The 26,110-nt window shown below is 36.4% G+C and overlaps 1 protein-coding gene across 5 annotated transcripts in view; it reads right to left on the bottom strand.

The window, feature by feature from the left end:
- Window positions 1-26,110, bottom strand: part of CSMD3 (CUB and Sushi multiple domains 3) — a 593,532-nt gene that overhangs the window by 12,563 nt on the left and 554,859 nt on the right. For all 5 annotated transcript variants that reach the window (XM_064706591.1, XM_064706593.1, XM_064706594.1 and 2 more), the window contains 7 exons: window positions 23,557-23,736; window positions 19,704-19,877; window positions 14,583-14,756; window positions 14,249-14,322; window positions 5,518-5,629; window positions 4,072-4,251; window positions 1,138-1,203 (listed from right to left, as the gene is read on the bottom strand). In XM_064706591.1, coding sequence (XP_064562661.1) covers window positions 1,138-1,203; window positions 4,072-4,251; window positions 5,518-5,629; window positions 14,249-14,322; window positions 14,583-14,756; window positions 19,704-19,877; window positions 23,557-23,736 — 960 coding nt within the window. The remainder of the gene's footprint in view (window positions 1-1,137; window positions 1,204-4,071; window positions 4,252-5,517; window positions 5,630-14,248; window positions 14,323-14,582; window positions 14,757-19,703; window positions 19,878-23,556; window positions 23,737-26,110) is intronic.

Genomic DNA, 26,110 nt, shown 5'->3' with positions numbered 1-26,110 from the left:
GGCACCTCATGTCAGATAAGCAGAGAGGAATATTTGCCCTTTTCTCTCTCAGGCTATCCCTAAATCCAAGACTGGGGCACACTGGGATACCCACAGCTTTCCTTCATCATTTATTTCATGCAATACAAAGACAGGTCTTCTACATGAAGCGTAAAGGAGCTTTCCTAGTTTTTTTGTCTGTGTACGTGTATGTATATTTTCTTGAAAAAACATTTAGGTACTGGACCTGTAAGCAAGGAAATTGCATGGTGGAAATGCTCTGATGTTGTTGATTTGTAGTCTGCCTGAAACATATTTTCCTACTTTTAGGAAAACTGATCTTTATGTGCTATATTGGCAGTTAGCTGGGATTGCAAGAAATGAATGAAAATTTTCTGAATTAAAAGCTTGATGCCTACCATTCTGCAGAACATCATTGAAAAACACTGATTTGAATTAGTACACAAAATATAAAAAAAAATCCCACAAATCCCAATATGTTAAAGTACTACTTTTGAATCTTATTCATTATCAGTAGAAATTCAATTAGTTTATTATAGCCAAAGGTAAGTTTTAGTTAAGGACACTGCTCTTTTCAAAAAATCTCTTCAGTGGACAGAGAGCTTCTCTTGTCAGGATATCCAAATATGGTCTTCAGCAAATCTGTTAAAACTGGAGACTTGAGCCAGAATTGGAGAGATTACCTTGTCTCATATAAAATTAGCTTTTTTTTCTAAAGGCTAAGTTCAAGGCTAATATGTGGTATTTAGGTAAAGCAATTTAAATTTGGGATATGTAAAAAAGTGCATGATTGAAGAAAACTGCAAAACATCTTTAAATTATTTCAAGGTGAGTACTACAGCTTCTAAATAGGTAAATTACATAGAATCTTACACAGAACACAGTGATTTCAGTGAAACCAATAAAACTCTTCTGTTATTACATGACAGAAATTGTATACAGATATAAATTACACCATATGATAGATGAACTTCAAAATTAGGGAATAATTCAATTATATTTTCCCCCTTGTTAATCCTGTGCCTCATCTAACATCCTTTACACAATCTAAACCACTCAGTGCAATCTCACGAAACTCATCCTCATTGTTTTTTCTACAGAAATGGTTTATAACGATAGAAGCCTTGGAGTACTTACCACTTAGTTTGGGACTTGGTGTTCCCAATGCTGGTCTGGGATCCTTCACTAATATTTTAGAACCAGCTATTAGAAAGAATAAAATATATAAAGAGAAATCAGTAACAAGATTTTACTCAGAAACAATAAAAAAAATCCATAATGGAATTTATTTGTTTAAAAGCATATAGGATGATGCTTAAAACTCAAATACGAGTGATATTTCAATTAGTATCAAACCTTAATATCACAGGAGCACCAGCACACAAATTTCTTCTGTTCCCCTATATCCTCCTAAATCAGGCACGTGTATGCTATTAAGTCATTTTCTGCTGTCAGTGCAGGCTTTCACTTCAGAATCCATGTTTCAGAATTTACAGTCCTGGATCATGCACCTAATATGTGAGATGCTTTCTAATACAGCATCTAATCTTGGCTATGCCACTTGGACTAGGAACAGTGAACAGTGCATTGACTGCAATGTAAGACCAAAAGGGAAGACACACATAAGAAAGGGAGCTTGAAATCATTTCTCTCCAGGGCTTAACTACCTTCAACAGTACTGAGTGAGACATCTTGTGTTCAAGACTGAAAACCCATAGGTATTGCTTTAATCTCTTAATATTGAAGGAGAAGGTCCCTGATTCTTTAAAGGATAACAGCAGAAAGAAACAAGCAAAAGAGGCTGCCCAGAGTATCTCCAACTGCTCAGGTGATATGAGAACTGAAAGTTGGAGAATATAATTTCTTCTCTGCTTGGAGAAAAAAATTCTCCCAACACCAAGGATGATGAATTAAATGCACTAGGACTTTATAATTTCCTGGAGATTAAGCTTTTTTTTTTTTTTTTTAAACTCATTTGGATTCATTGGAAAATAAAGAAGACAAATAATTCTGTCTCCTAATGTAAAATATTCTCATGTAGCAGTAGACTCAATTCCTTGCTCCAACTATGATTTCAATGTTTTGTATTTTGGGTCTTGGCCTTGAACCCCGGCCTTTTTTCTCCAATCAATGTTCTAAAAAAATACACAAGAAAATAAACTAACTTGCCCCTAAGCTAAGTATTTTTCCGCATAAAAAGGAAAATTTTGCAAGAAGGACTGAGAATATTTTTAATGAGAATAACTTTTATCTTTTTTAAAAGGTGTTTTCTTGTCAAGCATGTTAAAACTGTGAAGAAGCAAGGGCAGGGTTGAAATGCAACCCAAGGTTCTCATGGACTGTTACTACTGATTGATTAACTTTTATTTCCTCACTGTTTTGAAAGAAACTTACTGAGCTTCATGGTACATTGTTGACCTGGAGGGCATGGTTCAACAGCGTATGCTTTCTGACTACATTAAATTCACATTAGAAATATCTGGATCACACTTTCCAGCTGGGTTTTAGCATAAAAAGATGATGAGTCAATTTGCCTTGTCAAGTTGAAAATTTTTTAGGCAAGTCCACAAATGAAATTTGAAACACAAAATAAAACCTAAATACAAACGGTAGATACAAATTCAAGGCTAAAAGTAGCTAATATGAAGTTCAAGTTTCTAAGTCCATATCTTTGCAATCTCAAAATTTCAATTTTGTTTTCAAAGCATCAAATTCTAGTTTAATTCCCCTACATATCCCTTTAGAGATCTTAGAAATAGATGAAAAGGAATAAAATGAGCTAAGTCATTTTTTGTGAAATTCACAATAAAAGGTGAACAACTTCTTCCAGCAGCAGCAGCAGCAGAAAATTCTTGAATCAAAATACAATCTATGAATCACATTTGGCCTGCCATAATACTTTCCAACTACTGAGCAAATCATAAGCTTCCTGGCTGCTAGCTCTCTAGCACTTTCCCAAAGCTCTGCTTTATTTTCCCCCAGCACTTGCCTGGCATGCAATTCCAGGACACCTGTTTTTTAGTAATACAAACTATTCATTTCCTATTTCCCATCCAAGTAGCAGTGTTTGGCTAAAACGCCTTTGAATGCCTCTGCAAGAGCCCTGGGGATAACCACATCTGAAACATTAGGTAACAGTAATCTGAAAAGGCCTTTAATTATTCAGGAAATAAAATTCAAAACAGTTCTTACACTTGAGTATATTCCTTATCTCACATGAAAACCACCTTGCTCACCATGATTTGGCTATGATGCTTTCCATGTCCTACCTTGAAAAAGTAGGTAGTAAAAATTAGAAACAAAGGTGGGGAACTGCAAGGACAAAGTAGATACATTTTATTTTCTAGTAGTATACAGTTCCTTAAATAAAAATATAAAATAATAAGTAACTCTTCGTATTCATTTCACACAGTGATTTGGACATCTTGGACTTTAGGCATCTTTTTCAAAAATTGCTACAAAACCATCCAAACATTTAGGTTGGAAAAGACCTCTACGATCTTAGAGTCCAATAGCTAACCTAACATTGCCAAGGTCTCCACAACATTATGGCTCTAAATGCCACATCTACACATCCACCTCCACCATTTTCCTGGGCAGCCTGCTCCAATGCTTGTCAACTCTTCCGAAATTTTTCTAAAAATTTCTCATAATGTCCAACCTAAGCCTCTGTCACAGCTTTAGGCCATTTCCTCTCATAATTTGAAGAAGAGACCAACATTCACCCTGCTACAACCTGTTTTCAGGTACTTATAAAAAGCAATAAGGTCTCCACTCAGCATCCCTCTTCTTTGGGAACAGCCCAGTACCTCAATGTATTTCTCAGAGTGAGGGGTCCAAAACTGCACACACTGTTCGAGGTGTGGTCTCACCAGTGCCAGGTACTGAGTGACCACTAAGCAGCTCACTTTGTTACAGAAGAAGATTTGGTTCATCAAGCTGGACCTGCCTTTCTCTAAAACTTGCTGACTGGGCCTAGTCAAATTGCTGGTATGCATGTGCCAACTGCAAGTAAAGAAAAGCTCTGAAATATGACAGATGGCAGATGCAGTAGGAAACAGAAGAGCTTACCTTCACAAACTGGAACCTTCCCAGTCCATGTGCCATCAGACCTACAGGCTCTGTGCTCTGATCCTCCTGCCAAGAAGAAGCCTGGCTGACAAGTGTAAATCAAGGTATAACCAAGTGAGGGAAGATCCATTCCTGCAACATTAGCATGACTTGGTGTTTCTGGTTGTTTACAGCTGTGAGCTACAAAGAAGATATAAAATATCCTTCTGTCAAAATGGTGAAAATATTTCTGAAAAGATAATATATGCCCATTCTGACAGTTTATTAGCAAAGTAAAAAATCAATAGAAATTACATATTAATATATTTTAATTCACATTCTAAATTACTATATAGTCTATAAAATATCACTACAAGTCAGTAAATACACCCTTAAACATGGACCTTTTAATTCCAAGGGACCAAGAACAGACTGACTTGCATGAACAAAATTGTCTGCATATGAGAACAGAAACAGCACACACCATACCAGACTTAAAACAATCATAGCTTGTGACTTACACCACTTATAATATCTATGTAGCATTGCATAACAGTTAAGTAAATGGTCAATTGGAAAACACTATGAAAGGTCAAGGAGAAATTTAAGGTGAGTTGTAAATATCAGAAAAATTAAGTTACCATTTCTAATGTCATATGAAGAGTCTTATATATTTAACAATCACCAGAATATGGGATTTATGTGTTATCTCAAAGACAGCATACCTCCAAGAGAGGAGTTCACCCTCCACACTGAGCTACTGATTTGCTGCTTGCTTAAGATTAATGCTAGCACCAGCTGAAATAATAATAATGCTGTTTCCTTCTGTGGATATGTTCTCCATTCACTGGGTCATTCTATAGGGTCAGACCTTACAAAGTAAGACTATTTCCAGAAAATACAGTTGACTAGCTGAACTAGAAAGATTAACCATGATCTTGCATCTTCAGTAAATTATCATTATTTACCAAAGTGTAAAATATCTATGAAATGAAGTGCTGCTGTCTATATTCAAAGAAGATAGTCTCTATTTCAGATTCAAAAATTTCCAATTGCAAATACTTTTTTCCCCATCTTAAAATACTGTGACTCTTTGGCTGGGAAACAGTTCAAACTCTTTACTAGAACTGATTTTAATTATATGCTTTCCTGTGTATTTTAGAATAGGGCCATCTGATATGTCCTCACCACCTCCTCTCTGAGTTGGAAGGGTTACACCCTCTTGATGGAAATTGACTTTGGATGAAGATCTGCCTATTTTATCTGTCTTTTTTTTTTTTAAAGTTACATTGTTATTATACAAAAAATCCCTCAGAATCATATTTCTAGCTGCTGTAAGCTAGTAATGCAGATTGCTGTCAACTTTCAGTTAATAAATGCATATATATTACCTTTTTAACAATGTTACTGCAGCTTAATAATCTAGATTAAAAAACTGAGGAAAGAAGAAAATTAATAATTTCTTACGTATACATTCTGGCTGGATGCCACTCCATGTAAGATCAGGAAGGCAAGTTCTTGTTGTTGAACCATGGAGAAGGTGCCCTTTTTTACACTGAAATTGAACAACATTTCCCACCTGTTGAAAAGCAGAAAACACAATAATATTGTTATGAGCAACTATCAAGCTGGGATTTTTTTCCTAAATTTGATCACTCCTTCACATAATACAGACTTGATAAGTTGTGATTCCCTTTCTCTGGAAAGTAAATTAATTTCACAGAACAATTTGATATGAAATAAAAAACTGCTTCATTCTCAGTAGAATTACTCTCCCCCCAAAATTAAATCCACCATAGAAGAAAATCGAATCCTCATCATCTGTGGCCTCTCTAGTATGTTGCTTTGGGCCTGGAAGAGTTGATGAACTGTGAGTTTGGAAATAAAGATTTTGGTGCCTTCCCTACTCTGGGCCAAAGCTGAGCCAGTTGGGCAAAATTGCCACAAACAAGGGAAGTCACAGAACTGAAATGAGTATTAGATTCTGTTGGTCTTTTGCTGAACTGGATCCCCCTTTGGGGAATGCTGCATATATTCATAGATTATAATGAGAAATATATAGGGGCTGGTCAACAACACTGTCTCATGCTTCAGAATGTTCCTATGATATTTTAATTTTTTTTTTTTTGATGAGAGGAGGTAAAGAATAACAGCTCTTCATACCACTTTGATAATAGAAACTGGAACACAAGTGCATTAAAATTTACAATAGCAATTCATCTGAGACTAGCTTTTAATTATTATCCTTATTATGGTTATGTGTTGCATAAAAAAGAAAATAGAATTCTTACAGTTTCTGCACAAACATAAAATGGAATAACTTGTTCAGCATGTCCAGTCATGGTGAAATTGATGAAAATGCAAATAATTCTTAGTTTCCATCAAAAGCGAGGAAATTAGATTAGAAGTGCATCATTCAGAGAGTATTGTATTACATAGTGTGAGTGCTTAACTAAAATATTAAGGTGCATAGATCATATCTACTGTTCTGCAGTGCCCTGTATTAATATATTTACCAACTCATGTTTAAACAAGAAGTTGAAAACGTTAAATTAACTGTGACAGCACATTTATAGTTCTGGTTTGGGTATGATTTTTTAATTATTTTGCTTAAATGCATAACACTTGATTCAGATTGATGCTCAAAGGTAAGATGTGGATTATTTCTTGATAGTTTATTACTGGGAAACAGCATTTCACTGCTACAAGTATTCATTTGAAACTTTATAGTACTATTCCATTTCAGCTCAAGTTTCTCATCAGAATGAAATTTAATAATAACCCATGAACTAGAGATAGTAGCTCATCAACACAGGATGTTATTTAAAATTCATCTCCCTTTATTTTGCTCTTTTCTGTGTTCACTGGACTATGTAATTACTTGTAAAAGATTTTGAAGGAAATACACTAAATCACTTGCATGATTAAGCACAAAGTAGTAAAGTACTACAAGTTTTAGAAATTGCAACAAGTAGCTATAGAAGACTCTTTTTTTTTTATTTCATGGTAAAGATCTATTGAAGATGGAGGGAGAGACCCAACTTCCTTGTTCAGCATCTGACTCCGTTTATTCACTCAATCAATCACTTTTTATAACCGTGTTAATTAAGTTCATGCATATTGCAAACCCGAGCTCACAATAGGTCAGAGATAACACACCAACCCCTCCTTATGTTTCCAATACCAAGATTTGAGTTCTCAAAATTATTTTTGCTTTCCCAAAACAGCCAAAGATAGAATATCTACTTGTTATGAGAAAGCTGCCTGAGAACTCTGGTATGCAAGGTTCTCAAGGTCTTCATGTTTGTCACTTTTACTTGTAATTAAAAACAACCTGAGAACTTCTGCTGTTTACAGAAACCGGCTGTGAGAATTTTACTCCTCACAGCTGCCTTCTAAGCCATTTCTCAAAAAATCTCCAACAAAGATCTTAGTTAAAACAATCACCATCAATATATTACTTTTGAAAAGTGCTAGCCTTAAGAAAGATGTGCTCATATGTCCACATCAGTGGACAAGGGAAGCACTGCAGATATCATTTTTCTGGACTTCTGTAAAGTCTTTCTCAAGAATCCCCCCAAACATCCTTCTCTCTAAATCGGACAAAGATTGATTAGATCAGTGGATTGTTAGATGGATAAGAAAGTAATGGGACAGTCACATCCAGAGGGTAGTGGTCAATGTCTCAGAATCCCAGTGAACATCAATGACACATGGTATCACTCAGGGCTCTGTATTGGAACCTGTGTTATTTACCAGATATTTAATATCTTCCTTAACAACACAGGTGAAGGGATTGAGTGCACCCGCAGCAAATTCACAAATGACACCAAGCTGAGTGGTGTGTGTGATACACCTGAAGGATGAGATCCATCCAGAGGGACTTGAAAAAGCTTGAGAAGTGGCCCATGAGAACATCGTGAAGTTTAGTAAGACCAAGATCTATGTGCTGCACTACACCTTATAGTAGGGGTGCGCTGGGATATGAAGAGATCGAGAGCAGCCCTGCTGAGAAGGACTTGGAGGAGCTGGTGGCTGAGAGGCTGGACATGAGACAGCAATGTGCCCTTGCAGCCCAAAAACCAGTTCAATCCAGGGAGGTACCAAAAGCAGAGTAGGGCAGCAGTTTGAGGGAAGTGATTTTGTCCTCTACTCTGTTCTGATGAGACCTCACCCAGAGTCCTGCGTCCCACTTTGAGTGTCTCAGCATAAAACCACAGACTTGTTGGAGGAAATCCACAGGAGGGCCACCAGAATGTTCTGAGGGATTCTCCTCTGAGAAAAGGCTGAGAGGGACGTGTTTTTTTAGCCTGGAAAAAAGAAGGGTTCATTCTGACCTAACTGTGGCCTTCCAGTATCTGAAGGGAGCCTACAAGAAACCTGGAGCAGGACTGTTTACAGACACATGTAGTGATAGGACAAGAGAGAGCAGATTCAGGAAAGAGTAGGTTTAGACTAGGTACTAGGAGGAACTCCTTGTTGTGAGGGCGGTGAGAGACTAGGACAAGTTGCTCAGAGAAATTGTTGATGCCTCATACCTGGCTGTGTTCAAGGCCAGGCTGGATGGGGCTCTGAGCAACCTGGTCTACTGGAAAGTGTCCCTATCCATGGCAGGAGGGGTGAAACTAGATTATCTTGAAGGTCCCTTTCACCCAAACCATGCCATGATTTTATGGTTTCACAAGAAACACAACCTTTATATATGTAAGCACCAAAGCAGCATCAAAAATGCAGCAGCTGCCCAAGGGATGAAGATGTTTAAGTGCTGCCATGCTGTTCAAGACTACAAATAAATGAAAATAATAAAATCAACGTGTAATAAATATCCTATAAAATATATAGGATATGTATATTAATTATTAAAGAAATAAAAGTAATTTTTTAAAGTTTCATGGTTTACTTTGCAATATTCTTGCATCAGAGGCACCAGATGGCGCTAAAATACAGTATTCTATGCTGAAAAAATTCTTCCTGAGATTTCCCTAAGTTTGATTCTGTAGCTCAAGTAAAAGCATTAGTTACTCTGGACCACGGTTTTTGCATCCAATAAAAAAAAATAGTATTTTAGGTCCGTTCCACAGCTGCCTTTTCTATAGTGTCAGTTATAGCTTGGATAGTCCCAAAATTAGCATCATAATTAACTTTTTTATTTTTCTTTTTTTTTTTTTTTGTTAAAGCCTAAAGAGTGAATATTTGTTATTCTCTAACAGGAAAATCTGAGAAGAAAATTCATAAATCTGAGAAGAAAATGAATAAACATCAACCTCATTCCATATATAAAGTACTCTGGATAATTTTTTTCACCACATAAGATGAAAATAATGTATAACAATTATCAAAATAATTAGTTATTATCCTTCATATTTCTTATATTTTTTGTAAGATTGGAAGATACTTCTAACTCTCATGAATTACTCTACAGTCAAGTTTTTTCTTAGATTTCAGTCCACCAAAGAACATGAAGATACTCTAATAAATTTCTTTATCCCCAGTAATTTGTGCTGAAGAATTGAGAAGCTAAGGTAATGCCAGTTATTTATCTTCAGTTATTTATCACATTTTTAGTTAATGAAAACATGCCTCATTAAGTCTTCACTAAATCTGTAGTTTGGTAACCCACTAACACATCATTGTCCTTATAACAGGGTTTTGAGTTTGCAAGACTGCTGGGCAGAAGCTTGACAGGCTTCCTTTGTCTGAAAGAGTTTTGAGTGGCCTGGAGTTTTGTATTTGTTTCAGTTTTGTTTTGTTTTGTTTCTAAACTTGTTTTAGCTGTAAAATTTAAATTTCCTATGTTCAGGTAGCTTTGATCAGGTTTTATGCATCCTTGTATGGCACAACCACAGATTATATCCATAGCAGAAAAAAAAAGAATCTAACACGTGCAGAATGAGCTATTTCCCACTGATGTGATGCAGTACAGAGAAATATAGGCCTGGTACTGGAACAACAGCAGAGCCCTTGAGAAATGCAGACAGCAGGATACTCTGAGGATGACTACAGTGTGACTGTGACAAAAGATGCAACACAGTCTTAGCACTGGAGATCCTGTTGCTGTGAACAACTCACCCTTAAAAACAGAGGCCTAGACAGGATCAGACTTTAGAGGTAAAAAAGAACAACTATTTAACATAGGTGAAATGTACCTTATAGTATACATTGAAATATATGTATATAATAATGAGCTGTAGTGTGAGTGGTGTAAAAGTGTGTTAGAAACATTACAAATAACCTCAGGTGAAACATGGATAACAGAGACACAAAAAAAAAAAAGCAAAAAGAAAAAAGAAAAATCATATTTGTGCCAGCGAAGCACTCCATATTGTGACACTAACACACTGACAACAGAGACCTCAGGACAATGAGAAGCAGGAAAATACATGGTGTCTGATATGGCTTAAATTATATTTTCATTGATGCAGTGGTGGTGCCAACTGTGCTAATGGAGAGAGCTATATTGCAGTAGTAGAGCACTTCTCTTGGAACTTCATCTTAGAATTTAATCAACACTGAAGCTTTTATAAGCATTACATTCACAGAAGGAGATTATTTGTAAGACTGCTCAACATCTGAAGATCAAGTTTGATACAGAGTTTCATAAAATAGAACCCAAGAGCTAGCAGAGGGCTATCACTACTGCATTGTGTCCATTTTCCTTTTTAAATTAAGACTGCTCTTTGGCTCAGTTTAGGCCTCAATATAAGGGAAGATAGCTGAGTTTCTAAAAAACATGTTGGAAAAGTATGAGAAGTAGTAAATCTTATATATATGACTGAGTGATCTAAGCAGTTCTAAACTATTTCTTCAATTGAGTAGTACCTTGTGTTATAATAGCTTATGGTGAAAGTGCTATAAGCACTTTTCTGTTTCTAGCAATACTGCTGAAGAAGTATTTCAAACTCTACAGTTGCTTTCCAAGGAGTGATTTATTTTCCAGATTACAGATGAAGTCAGTATTCACTAAGTTCTAAAGTTATTTTGTCTCCATTGTAACACACTGCTAAGGTAGATCTGTCAAATAAAAATGGCTCAGATGAAAGGTAAGCATCCTAGACATAGGTATTCATAACAATTAAAGCAGATGATGCTACTCATGTCCATGCCATGCCAGATATCCAAGTAGAACTAAACTGGTATTTTGATGTTATTTGAACACATAGGAAACTGCTTATGCCTGAAAAATTCAGTGCTGAACAATAAAGTCCCTGCAGTATTCTGTTGCCTCATTTTCTACAAAGCTCTTTTTTAATAGTTGAAACATCACTCAAATCTGACTGGTGCTTTTGTTTGTGTAGATTGTAGGTTCCAGGAGGTCAGGTTTAGACACACCTTTTAGTCAAGCCTAGAATTATCTGGTGTTTGCCTGAACTCTCAGTCCAATCAATGAGACAGGAAAACAGATAATCAAGAGTAGGGGAAAAACAGGAACAAAGCAATGGTGCTGTGGAAGCTCATAACTTGACATCAGCGTTGTGAAAAGCAAGTGTCAGTGAGTGATTTTTGTCAGATAAAAGAAGAAGTAGTGCCATTTGATGAAAAGTACTTAAAACAGTATTCCACATATGAGAACTTGAATTCTAAGGGTAAGGCTACAGATTGGTATTTTTTATGAGACAGAGAAATAAATTTAAACTTTGACAGTTAACTCAATTAAGTTACCCGACTAATATTAGTTTAAATATAAAGTATTTAAGAGAGTTAAAACAAAACAAACAAATCCCAAATAAAACAAAACAAAAAACCCGCATCTGTATTTTGTAACAATTTATAATTATTCTTTACCTTCCTGCTATGGATAGAAGAAAAAATCCCTATAATCCCATTCACACAGGAAGATAATTATAGCATAATATACATTAATTAACAATATTTTTGTGGTTTTTAAGGAGTCATAACATTATACAATATATGATAATGCGAAATTTCTTTCTGGGATCTACAGACAATATCTTGTCTAGAATCAATCATTTTCACAATTGTTTCAACCCAATCAAGAGCTAAGTTCAGCTTCATCTGTGTGACTGATACTTCTACCCAGTTATGTATCAACTAAGCAGTCATACTTAGAGTAACCAGAAGTTGCACATTTAGTTACTACATAAAATCAAATTCACTGTGTGAACATGAGAATAAGCTGCTAGCTGGGTAAGGAGACTATAGCACATACACCTTAAATACTGGGAACTAACCTTATAATTGTTTACAATTTTTAATTTTTTTTCTTAGAATTTACAGAGATGTAAACTCTGCCAGAATTTACACTTATTATACGAATGATTTGTTAATTGACATTTTGCTTGATATTTTTACAGTTCCATGCTAGCTAGGAGTGATATTTTACTCACAACTACAGCGCAAATGAGAGACTGCCTTACCATCTTCAATGAAAGCTCACTAATATATGAAAATGTGATAATAAAATCATACAAAATGATTAATAAATTATTTCTTTGATACATAGTTGAATAAAGAGTTGTCCCCTAGGTTAATATTGTATTATAACCGAACTAAGTTAGTCTAAGGTCTGCCCCTACGTATCCTATCTTGGCACAAAGCAGCACTTTCAGTTCCTAGAGAAAACTTAGACAATTTTATTATCACTCGCATATGATTGTGATGTAGCACAATCTGAAAAGCCAAATATTGTTAAAAACCAAGCCAGAGGAGTACTGCATAAAGGCCACCAAGGATGAACCAAAGAAAAGGATAAACCAAAGAAATTTTTGACCATGAAACTTTCAAAAGTCTTTAGCAACAATTTGCTTTTAAAAACTAATTGAATTTTGTAAATTTGTTCAAATTTCACCCAGCCCTTTCTTGCATTTCCAGCAAACTGCAGTTTTTTATTCTCCTCATACTAGACAGAGACTTCATACAGCTGTGGAGCTGCTAGGTACTCTTCTGTTCATCCCTCTTCATGTGCCTGGAGCTTTTAGCCCTGACATCAAACACAGATGTCACAGGATAGCTTGGGCTCTCTCTTTGTTCACAAGATTCCTAGCAAATTATAAGGTACATTTTTGCATCTCTAAACCATTCACTCATGGAAACATCTCACAGGCATAAGTGTTTTGTGTGAATCAGAAAATGGGCAGTTCAAAATAATTTTCAGTTTCTCAATTCTTTTTCCAACAGAAACATATGCAAGCACGATTTGCCACAACACAGCCTTGTATAAAATGTGACAAACCGTCCCCAGGAAGGCATCAGGCAGGGCAGAGAAAACAGGTCAAGGAATGTGTTCCTTCTCCTCTAGCCCCAGTGAGTCACAAGTGAGAGCTGGGGCCAGTGCTGGCTCATCAGTGCAAGAGAAACAAGGACAATACTATACTGGGTCCAGTGATGGGCCACAAAATTGATTAAGGGACTGAATAATCTGAAATACAAGGAGTAGCTGAAAGGCCTGGGGTTATCCAGCCTGAAAAAAAAAAAAAAAAACAAACAAAAAAACCCAAAAACCACAAAAAAAAAAAAATCCAAACCAAACCCACAAAACAAAAAACCCCTGGGGGCAGGACAAGCAAAAGAAGCAGATTTTCTTCAGTGGATCCCAGAGACACAACAAGAAGAAATAGCTATAAATTGAAATATATTAAATTCTCTTTAAAACTAAGAAAAAAGTGTTAATTTTCACTGTATGGGTGATCAGTTTGGCAAGGGATACCCAGAGGCACTGTTGAGTCTCCATCTCTGCAAATATTCAAAACCACCTGGACACAGCCCTCATAAACCTGTTCTAGCCAATCTATTTTGAGAAGGGGGAGTGGACTAGAAGTTCTCCTAACAAGTCTGGGACTCTGTAATTCATTTCTGGCTCCAAACAGATCTTCTCTCAGAAAAAAGGCCTGGTTCTTATAGTATGTCTGTACTAGCAGTTTGACACACAGTATACACACTTTTGAGGAGAAAAAAGCCTATTTAATAAATTGTAGGAAGAACTTATATTGGTGGGAGATACTGAAAGTCTTCAAAGTGAAATCAAGCAGAACTTGATCACAAGTTTTTCATGTAGTGCATTGCTGATAGGGACACAGGGTTAGTGTAATCCTACAGCAAGAAATAAGGAAACAGAGCAACACAGCAGCAAACAACTCTTACAGAAGCAGTCTCTAAACCTCTAATCAGATGTTTCTAGACTTTGAGGTAGTATAAAATATTGAAATATTTATGCAAGTAAATTTTAAAAAGTGTACTCTACCTGATAGCCAAATGTGTTATTTTGTGACCCATGCCTTGGGACTCCTGGATTTTCACATGCTGTGCGAGTAGGTTCTAAAAAAGTTGCAATATATTGAAGACAAAACAAATTACAGTATTTTAATTAAATTCACAATTCTATGACAAAATTAAGCTTGCTCAGTAACATGCAATCATAAAGCCAATCACAAAGACAAAAATAAAGTGATTTGATTCTTGGAGAGTATAGAATAACACCAAGATAATGCAAAATAATGGGATAATTCTAGATTGACTTAGCAAGAAGAAGAATAATAAGCATGAAAAGAAATTTCAGTTCATGGACATAATCATACCTATGCATCGAGGAGAAGAACCACTCCATGTTCCATCTGCTTGGCAAATCCTGGTGTTAGAGCCAACCAAAATAAAAGGAGAGTTGCAGCTGAAAGAGACTTCTGACTGATAGATGAAGCTTTTGCCTTCTCTTTTCCCTTGAGCAGGTACTCCAGGGTCACCACAAAACTTTGCTGCGAAAAAAGACATGATAGAAATGGAATGTGGCGTTTATTAAAAAAAAAAAAAAAAACCAAAACAGTTGAACTAAGTGAAGAAATTACTCAAAACTTTGTATTTTTTTATTAAACACAGGTCAAATATGGAAACTTTTAACAGGAATTCAGAGAGACTAGACATATAATATTTAGTCTGATAGATTGTATTAGTTCTGATAGTTGTTCAAAATTACTATATAATGTTCTTGATCAGTACCTCACACTTAACATATCAATTTGACAACTTATTTCATTAAAGTACAAATAGTCACAATTCCTCCATGCCCCAAACCACATGTGTCTGGAAATCTTTAGAGAGCAATCAAAGAGTGTATCAAACTTCCATGTCAATCTTCCCTCCTCTCCTGCTTTCTTGACACCTACCCAGTGCTCAACATTTTAGTATGATTAAAGGATTCAGCAGATAGATTTTTAGGAGTCATAAAGTCCTACTTCCTCATCCTTCACTGAAAGGCAAGATTTGGTATGTATGGAAGTACAATACTTAAAGTTAGAACAGTTAACAATAATGAAACACCAAAAATACCCCATAATAAAGAAACTTCTGTAGCAATTTAAAAGTCAGATACTAATAAACTGTAATTAGACAGGATAAATTTCACTCATAAAAATATCTTCTTAAATTTATATTTTTTACCTTATTCCTATCACCTAAGGATTCCTTATGTCTATAGCATGTCATAATTGAGTAAATGCACTCTTAGCAAATTTACTGTCCTTCTTCTGGTCCGGGAACTAAATGGACTGAAAACTTAAGATGCAGATTAAGGTCCTTCTGGAACTGGAGGGCAAAATAACCTACTCCCTGCATCATGACCACCTCTGTCAAATAAAAAGAATGGTGGTTTTCATAGGTGAACCCCTCTGAGGGAATCAGACGACCCCATATGCCAACCAGACCTTACTCATAGAGAAGCCTTCTGCCTCTCTAGAGCTTGGGACATTACTAGTAAACTCTCTAGTCTGATTGTTATCTGCTGCTCTTCATGGCCACAGCAATGAGGTAGCAAAGGGAAGTCCACGGCTAACTGAAAGAGATTTCAGGCTTTAGCACAATTGTTTGAAGGATCAGAAGGACATCTAGTGCTTTCTTCAATCCTTTCAGGCAGGCAGACCCAACTGATCAACAGATGGCTCTGAGGATAGTGTCATCAGAGGAGCTTTAGGGGTTTTGATCATATTATGGTCTACACAACATCAGATCAATTGCTATTCAATGGCAGTCAGAAGACTCTCTTCTCAGAGGAGGAAAATGTTTTATGTGCAGGAGTTAGAAGGGCTGACCAGTACAATTTCAAATTTCAAACTACACAGGAAGAGGGAAAGGGACAAAATCAGGTTCATCTGTGAAAAGCAATGGGAAGGCATGCCAGAGTTTTAGCATTAGTGAGATCCTTCAGTCTTCTCCATGAGGACCTAGAAGCCTTGACTCAGCCCATGAAATATGACATCCTTGGCACAAGCAAAAGCTGGTGGGATCAGGCCTGTGTCTGTGTGCCAGTATGGAGGGTTGCACACTCCTCAGGAGTGCCAGGCAGGGTGAGTGAGGTGGGGGATGAGGCAGGGGAGAGGGGTGTCAGAGCTTGCTGTTTGTTATGTGTCCCGGTTTAGGAATGGCACTTCCAAATTCAGCCCCCCCCCCCACTGTGATTCCCCAAAAGAACCCTGCTGCTCTCTTTCACTCCTCTTGGTCTGTGTTGGGCTGGGGTGGAGAATTACAGGGACAAAAGGCAGAGATCATGGGTTCAGATAAGAACAATTTACTGGCAACAGCTATGAGATAAGAAAACAAACAGTAACAGCAACAATATTAATTACAAAAGTATACAAAAGTGAGGCTGATTTTCTTGCAAAGTATTTACTGCAGAACCCAATCTGATCTGATCACAGCGTTTTTTTCTGAGTGGAAAGACCACCTTTCTCCTCAGAAGCAGAAATCCCTTCCCCCACACCTGGCAATGATGTGAGATGTTATAAAATAACACCTGGGACTAAGCCCTGCCCCCTCCCAGCTACTGCCAAAATTTAACCCTGTCCTGGCCAAAACCAGGGTATTATGGCATGTTAAGAGCCTTTGGTAAGGATTAAAGAACACACAAACAAAGCAGATGTTGTTATGGGGGTCTACTATAGGGGACACAGTCAAGATGTTGACCCTGGAAAATTACTCTTCAATTAACTAAGGGAGACCTCTAAATCAACTTCTGTTGTCCTTTTGAGGGACTTCAACCTACCAGATGCTAACTGTGAATACCACACAGCAGGTACAAACAGGTCCAGGAGAATCCTAAACACCTGGACTCAAAAGGCAGCGTGTTTGCTGCTGACACTAAATTGGGAGGACCTGTTGACTCACTTGAAGGCATCTGTGTCCTATGAAAAAAACCCAGACAGACCAGAGGACTGGGCAATCACCAACGATATGAAGTTTAACAAGAACACTGCACCTGGGATGGGACAACCCTGGATGTATATCCAGAATAAGAAAACACTGCTGCACAGCAGCACTGAGAAAGAGACCTGGAGGTCCTGCTTGTTGACTAGTTGAATTTGAGCCAGCAGTGCCCTGGCAGCCAGGAGGACCAACCACGTCCCAGGGGTATCAGGGGCAGCATCGACACCTGGGCAAGGGAGGGAATTGTCCCACTCTGCTCTGCACTGGGGCAGCCTTGCCTTGAATGTTGTGTGAAGTTTTGGGTGACACAATATAAGGATGTAAAGCTATTAGAGAGTATGAAAATGAGGGCAGCAAAGGCAGTGAAGAGCGTTGAGAGGAAGCCACATGAGGAGTGTCTGAGGTCGTTTGATTTGTTCAGGCTAGAGGAGGAGACTGTGGCAAGACCTCATTGAGATCTTCACTTTCTTCATGAGACAAAGCAAAATGACAGGCACTGATCTCTTCTGTGAGGCAACCAGTGACAAGATCCAAGGGAATGATATGAAGGTCAGGGAAGTTTGCGTTCTATATCAAGAAAAGGTTTTTCCCTCAGAGCGTGGTTGGACACTGGAACAGGCTCAGGGAAGTGGTCACAGCAACCAGGCTTCATAGGTCTTGAGAAATCTTTGGTCGGTGCTCTCAGGTACATGGGTACAACTCTTTGGGTTGTTCTGTGCTGGGCCAGCAGCTGGACTTCATGGGTCTCTTCCAATTCATTATATTCTGTGATAATTCTATGATTTGAAGTTATATCCGCAGTTAGGAATTTTTTGGCAGATGTCTACATTTTTCCTATCCATTGCCAAACTTATAAAACCAGCAATACTGAAATTACTGCATGAGTAATTAAGCAAACAAATTTACTGGGTCATAGATGACAAACACTCAACCAAGGACATGGTCATATTCCATTCTGAATAATTATTCTATGTCATAACTGTACCTTGCACATCTTCAGCTACAGGCTCTATGGAACTAAGCTAGGAAATAAATTTCTGATGTCAGGAACTGCTTATTGAGAATGACTTTCACCAGCTCCCCTTCATTTCTGCCAGATGGCAACTAGCTTAAGCTCTTCGACAAGCACTGGCTGCCAGTTGTTTTCTCTTGCAGGCCAATGGACATCAACAACATTCAGTTAATGTAATCTGCATGAAATAGCCTTTAATTCCCAGGCAGCTGCATTCTGTGCTAAATATACCTTTAAAAAGTTTAAAGGTAGAGCCCAATTTTCAGAGTATACTGCAATATTGAGTATTCCAACTTTAAAAATCATAAATAGCTTGTGGTATTCAAAAATGAATGAAGGACACCATTTTTCAATCAAGAACAAATAATGAAAATAAATTTTCATAGTCTCTTATATTCACAGTATAGTGGACTCTAGAAGAGCTCTACATAGAGAATTTAAGCAACAAATAGTGGTCTTGCTCTTTTTCTTCCAGAAAAATATGCCTTTCATTGTGCTCCACCTCTGGCACACAGAGTTTCAGCAGCAGTCATAAGCTGATGATATGAGAATTTAATTGGAAAAAAAGGAAAAGAAAAGATGGTCTATATATACTTTCATGGTACTGGGATATAGCCAAAATAGAGGAAATTTTTGACAGGGAGAGATGAAAAATAATTTAAAAAAATAGTAAAAGAAAACAGAAGTGCATTTTGCAACATTTAGCAAGCTACCTGGCAAGCACAGCTACTTGGCAAGTTCAAATTAAATTTCAGAGACTGTAAAGCCATGAATAAGATATGATCCTCTTCCAGTTAGACTCCTTTTTGAAGACTATTACAGAGTGGTATAATTATTCTGCAAATAACTACAAAACCTCCTTCTTCAGTGCAATCAATTGGATATCTCTCAGAAAAATCACAATCACTTTTAATGAATAGGATTGGATACTGTAATGAAATTTTTAGCAATACAAGAATCCATCACTGTTATTTATAACTTTCAGATTAATAAAATTAACTGCATAAAATATGAAAAATAGATAATTGTCACAGAATTACCCAGGACCTAGTCAACATGACAGCCAGAAAAATTCCTCTGTGACATCACAGGAAGTTTAGGATGAGTATGAGGAAATAAAAGGGATTATAATGAAAGTTACCTTATCACAAATGTAGCTGGATCTGAAAACAAGACAGAACCTTTGAATTTTGAATTGCCTTGGATTATGTTGTACACATTGCCTGTAATATCTTTTTTTTGCGTCTATGTCTAAAGACTCATATATGCTCACATAGGGTTTACAGATATTCCCATGACCTTCTCAATCTACTAGTAGCATTAAAATTTTGGAAAATTTTAGAAATTTTTAGAAGGATTGTAATTATCCCAGGTCTGAAATTAATTGAGCCATTGGGAGAGGGAGGGAGGGAGGGAAGGAGGAAAAAAAAGTGAAAACTTCAAAGAGGAGAAAACCATAACATAGCAAAATACAGACAATGATGTGAATACATACGTAAGCACTGAGGTACTTCACCACTCCATGTTCCATTCCCAACACAAGTCAAAACAGCAGGAAAAGAGAGTTCATATCCTGGAGAGCAGACATAGCTAATGCTAAATCCCCAGTCCAAGTTTGTTCCTTCCAACCTTCCATTAGAGATCTGCGGAGGAGTTGGGCAGGTAACAGCTGCAATAATATTCAAAATAATTAGGGCCAGCTGCTGTAAATATCCCCGGTGTACACAATTACTAGAAGAACCATATGGGCTAATTTCACCTTTTTTTAGAGGACAATACAGTCAGGGCATGCTATCTTTCTCACTGTATTCTTGCCACATTTCCTGAAGTTCGTACGTCTGGTTTCCTTCATTTAGGAGGCAGCAGATGATTGATGAAGTGTCTTAAATATACCAGGATATTGCATCAAACCAAATAGGAAGACTACCTAAAAATCGGTATGGAAACTATAACGTGTACAACATTTAAGATATGTCTGGTAATCTACTACAATTTTTTTTTTCTCTGTTAAAACTACATAGAGTGCAACCATATTTTGTTAGTGTGGCAATAATAAAATATGTTCTTCCTGTTGGCCATCTTAGGCATTTGCTATATTTAACGTGTAGGGATGAAATTCCAGGATAACTGTTCCAAAATATTACTTGAAATCCTGTTTCTAAGTAGCACAGTTTGGTTACAATTTGCTTTGTGAGTAGTTCATTACCAAAAAGCATCTAGTTGCTAGCAATGGGGAGAAAATGTAAGGATTTGCAATTCCTTGAACCTGTTAGTATTGCTACCTATAAGAAGGCCAACAAAAAGTATTTCAGTATATTTTGTAATTGCCAGGCCTCCTAGGAAAAAATAGAAACATCTTGTACTTGTTTGTAGGCCAGAGGACTGAAAAACAGTACAGGAAGGCAGTAGAAATAAAGAGATACAACTGTTGTGATGAAGATAAATGTGTTATTCACTGGATAGTGGTATAGTAACAGACAATTGCTAATTGAAAGCTTAAGGGAAAAAGTATTAAGGACATTAAATGAAAGAAAACCTGAACTAAACAAGGGAAAGGATGAAATTTAGACCAAGTTGATAGAATGAATGAGGTAGATGAAAGGGCAAACTGTGCTAGCAAAAGAGAAAGAAAGCAAAAAAATCTAATACCATTTAATCTGGTAAAGCCAGTTGGGATAAATGAGAAGATGTGGTGATTAAAAATCAAGCAGAGAACACACAGGTCACAACAATGGAGCAAGTTAAATGCTGCACCCATAATCTTTAAACTAATGTTTAGAAGAGCTGTCATCTTGCAGACTTAAAAGAATTCAGAGTTACTAGGTGATGAATAATATGTATTTGAATGCAACCTGCAGAGGGTTCACTAGGTACCATTTCTACATTTTTATTATTCTCTTCAGTGAGAGAATCTCAGTTATGTAGACCATAAAAACACTTTACAGCAGCATTCATGGCTGTTTGAGAATACTGGTATCAAATACTCTTTACCAGCCAGTAAATCAAATCTAGATTTTGGGACCTTAGTTTTGTCTCAGAAAAGGACATGATAGCTTTTGCCACATGTCTATGATGCTTTAAAAAAAATGAATTCAAAATAAGTGCTCTAAGCAGCAGAATTCTGTCTTCATTCTCCAAGAGCTTCATGAATAGTCCTTTTAAAAGGGACTGTATATTTTAAATTCTGAGCTGACTAATAAGGGAGGAAATATTGGTGATTACTTGGGAAAGGAGAGAAGAAGTTGAAGGAAATAGATGTAACATCAGAATTTTAGGGTGAGAAAAGGAAAACAAAACAATACCGAGCAGCAAGCCAGAATGTTTCTCTATTTTGGTCAGAGACTTAGACATAAATATGTACCACGACATTCTCAGTTTAAGAACTACAAGTGTATTGCAAATGCAAGTCTGCAAAAAAGACAATGTTAGAATATTTGAATATCTAGCTGCAGATGAACATGAATCCTTTTCCAACTTGGCATAGCAGAGCAGTATTTATATCTTCCCTTTCAGTGGCACAGTGACAATTATGCATGTATTTTCTGCCCAGTTCATTTTTCAATTATTTTAACTAAATAGTACCAAAGGACCCTGGCACTTCATTCTGACAGTAAAAACTAATTGTTATACATTTAACACTACTGCATATTATATATTATTTTAATTACACTGTTAACTTGCCTAGTGTACTTACACAAACTAAGGTAAAGTAGAATGAAATTCTGCGAAGACTAGAGATTCTTCATACGGTTATTAATTAGCATTTATACAAGCCTTAAATATGTATGATCCAAAACCAGAAAGACTCAAAAACTCAAAGTTAAAATTGATAGTAAAATTCTTTCTTTGTATCATTCTGCTTGAGTCAAATCAGAGTTAGATCTCCTGGTCCCAGTCAGGTGTCCTGTAGACCATAAGAATTAGAGGTGAGAGACTTTATAAAAAATATTTGCTCTATCTTATGATCTTCTAGCTGTTGGCTGACAGCCACTCTTGGAGACAGACAGACTCTTGGTCAATATGACCACTATGTCCAATCTTCAGTTCTTAAAATAATTTTTTAATTGAAACTGAGGCTATCCATGAGCACAATGACAATAGGAAAATAAGAGTGAAATGTCTAGGGGATTTCAGTGTTTGACATCTTTAAGAATGTGTCAGGAAAATAACTTAAAAATTGATATTGTCAAAAGTGAATTAGAGTTAAACTGGACTTGGTAAGATACTGGGAAAACTGTGTTCAGCAAGAATAGTAATTGCAAATATGGTAGAGCTTTGAAATTAATTTAATCTAGTTTGACAAATGCATTCATGGGAGGAAAATGAGCACTGCTTAGCAGGTGTGTTACTTTGCTTCCTTAAAATGAAACAGAAGGAAGATGGATAACAAAAATTAAGTACAAAGGTAGCTAACTAAGTGTTGAAAGAATAGAGATCAGATGTAGTTAGTGTGAACCCAGAAAGAATACGCCAAATGGTAATACTGCTTTTCTACAAATGTAGTATCAGAGAGACAGAAAAAATACTCTAGAGAGAACTTGTTTTAGCATTGAGAAAGTGAGTTTCTCAGAGAAAATATTTTGATGACACAGACAAGTTTGTCTGTCAGTTATGTTCAGATTTTTTTGCTGTTAAAATTTTAACAGGGTTAAATTTTAACATGAAAAACCCCAAAACCAACTACAACAAAAAAAACCCCAACAAAATCAAACAAAAGAACCCCATTAAATCAGGCATGCAATTTGAAGAAGATGAAGGAATATCTTGACATTAACCCCTTCAACTTCCACAGTAGAGAAAATAACATGAAACAGAAAAATCCTTATTGGGAAATTTTTAAGAATGATTTAGTCTTTTTGCAGCAAGGTGATGCTTAAAGGTACCCGTCTAATAAAGGAAGGATCAGGGGAAAAATTTTAGTATTATATATAGATAGAGCAATTCAGATGAATTTGCCTTTGACAAAGTTCAGTTTGTATATATTTAGATCTTTTCCAGAGGTGTCTTTTACATGTTTGAGTGTTCTGTTTGTAAAAGCAGAGACATATATATGGTCACTTTCTTATGACAGGCTAACTGCAATTAACAAATCTAAACCATCCAGCAAAGTACTAAAGTATTCTGCAGAACTATAAAAAACTGTTCAATATATTGTGCTTGTAGGAATATAAAAGGGATAAAAAGTAAAAGATGAAGTCACTGTTTCTGCAGCTAAATAAATCAATTAAATATATTCATACTAAAAGTTTTGATTTCCATGGGAATACGCAATAAATTAACAATTTGCAATAAGCAGTGTAGGTAAATGTCATAGAAGGAATACCTGACAAGCAAAATAAATGTTATACCTTTGCATGTTGGGATTACTCCACTCCACGTGCCATTGCTAGTACAAGTGCGAATTAAGGAACTATTTGCTTCCATTGTGTAACCAGGTTGGCACATGTAAGTAACGTTTTGTCCAACGACATAATCATCACCATATCTCATGCCATTGGCTGGGACTCCTGGATCTCCACAACTGATAACTGCAAGTAAATAGTTAAGGAACATATTTAAAATCTAAGTGATGTTTATCTGTATGTGAGGAAAAAACCACTACAAAACTCGGCATTGACTGGGGAACAAAAAGGAGAAAAAAGTAACATAAATCTTATCTCCACCAAGAGAAGATAAACATATGCCATCCTAATTAGCTGTCAAACATATGTGGAGCTACATAACAGTTATGTCTGCAGAACATAAATACTTTAGTTTAACAGTAGTAGTAAAGGATTGTAAAATTTGTATTGACAAAATTTCAAGATTACAAAATAAACAAATAAAAAAAAAGAAATAATACATATGCCACTATCACCCTTGGATACGCTAAAATTTTCCTATCAATTCAGTTTCATTATTAAAAAAGGAGATGCCTATTACTTACTTTACTTTTCTATGATATCCTGAAAGGAAACAAAATCTGGAAAATTTAAAATATATGCCTGCAAAAACCTCCCACTTTATAAATGCTCACATATTTGCTATGTACATAAACAGGTGAGAATATTCAGGTGACCCCCAAACATGGTCTATGACTTACATAAAAATTAGGTCTATAGCACTGTAATGTGTGGGAGTGATTGTAAAGCCTTTTATGACTTCTTGTGTCAGGAGATAATTAAATTTCCTAATGAAATAAAATACTCATAAGGAGTTAATAAAAAGTTTTAGATCATTGTAATCTGAGAATAGTGTTAAAACAGGTAAGTTTCCCTCAGATTTGGTCAACTGGATCTATCAATTTCTGGGACAGTCTTTGGAGAGTGGAGACAGTCTTTAGTGTTCACACGAAATATAGTATTCCATGTGTTTTATCATTTATTTTATAGTAAACATGAAAATCACCCTACAGCATTGCTATTTCTTCTGGGAAAGTGTGAGAAGCAGTTTTCTGAGCAGAGTACACGTTCTGGCCACTTCTAACTCAATGTCAAAGCATGGCTGATGAGAATATCACTCTTTCTGTATCTGGATCTCCAAAATCACAATAAATCCATGACTACATATTTGTGGTGTATCTCCCTTGACCAAATAACTCGGGACCTAAGAATCAAAGATTTATATATAATATACCTTTTCTACAGTTTACCATGATCTGACAGAGCAGATACTAATTACACAGCATATGGCAAATCTTAAAATGTCCCATGCAATCACTGTATGTACATAGAAGAGACTAGAAAACATACCACAGGGCTATCTGGATTACTGCAAAGGTAGCTAATGTACTGATAAAGAAAACAGGTAGCTAAGATACTGATAAAGAAAACTGGAGGTCAATCTATTTTAGCTTACCTAGTAACACAGTAGTTTCAATTTTTAAAAAAATAAAAAGCCATAGATTTTTCTTGGTAATTTTTCAAATTACATAGAACTGGGAAAGACAGAACTGTTTCTGTTATTAACAGGTGTACTTTCAAATACTCTGAAACTTTCTCTATTTGAAACATTCCATTTACTATTCCTAATGTGTAAATTTTACTAAAATAATCCACAAAATTTTTACAGATATACTATTGTTTTGATTGAATTAAAATATAAAGCTAATGGCTTTATCCTTTTTTCCTCTAATCTTTGTTTCATTTCAGTTGGACCACCTCCACTCAACTCACTGTTTTAGGGAAAAACATCTTAAATTGTTGCAGTGATGCTGACCAGAAGAGCATTTCCTGTTGAGAGCCAGTGCATCCCAGTGGGTGGAGGTGGGGAGCCCCAGGCCTGTGCTGCCCAGCCAGGGTGGCGTTTGGAGCTGTGCTGTGCCCCACAGCTCTCCTGCCTGGGCACAGCCCCAGCCAGCTCCAGCAGCAGGCACTGAACTCAGCGATTGCACCTTGCTGACTGCACGGCCTTGCTTGTTATTGAGCAGTGAAACAAGAAACTCTCATGAGAATTTTGTTTCTGTTTGGCTGCAGATATGGCAGTGTTGTTTCTTTCTAAGAAAATCCTACAAGAGCTTGCTATGGTCTGGTCTGCATGAAGTTGCACTAGGGTCAGTCCTGTTTGATGGTATGCTGCCCAGGGCTCCCAGCCTGTAAAGGAGCATAAAATTATTTAGGCTATTCTCTTCTTACAGTGTCAGCTCTAAACCCCCTAAATTGTGATAAAACCTAGACTAAACAAAAGTGGTATATCCTGAATCTCAGTGTCTTTGTTTTACTATGATACGTCCCCTGTCAATATATTTCAAGTTAAAATCTGATGTTTCTATCTGAGTAACGTGTCCTGAGAAGATTGTTTGGCATGTATTTCAGTAAAATGCTATTCTAAAATACAAGAAAAAAATATAGATGAAGTTGACATCACAAGCCACCATTATCTTTGGTACAATTAATCTGGCTCTCATTTCAATTTTTAAAATAA

Source organism: Zonotrichia leucophrys, chromosome 2 (genome assembly GCF_028769735.1).
Source record: "Zonotrichia leucophrys gambelii isolate GWCS_2022_RI chromosome 2, RI_Zleu_2.0, whole genome shotgun sequence".
NCBI classification, from domain to species: domain Eukaryota; kingdom Metazoa; phylum Chordata; class Aves; order Passeriformes; family Passerellidae; genus Zonotrichia; species Zonotrichia leucophrys.
The sequence above is the reverse complement of the archived record's forward strand: the minus strand, read 5'-3'. Positions and strand labels throughout refer to the sequence as shown.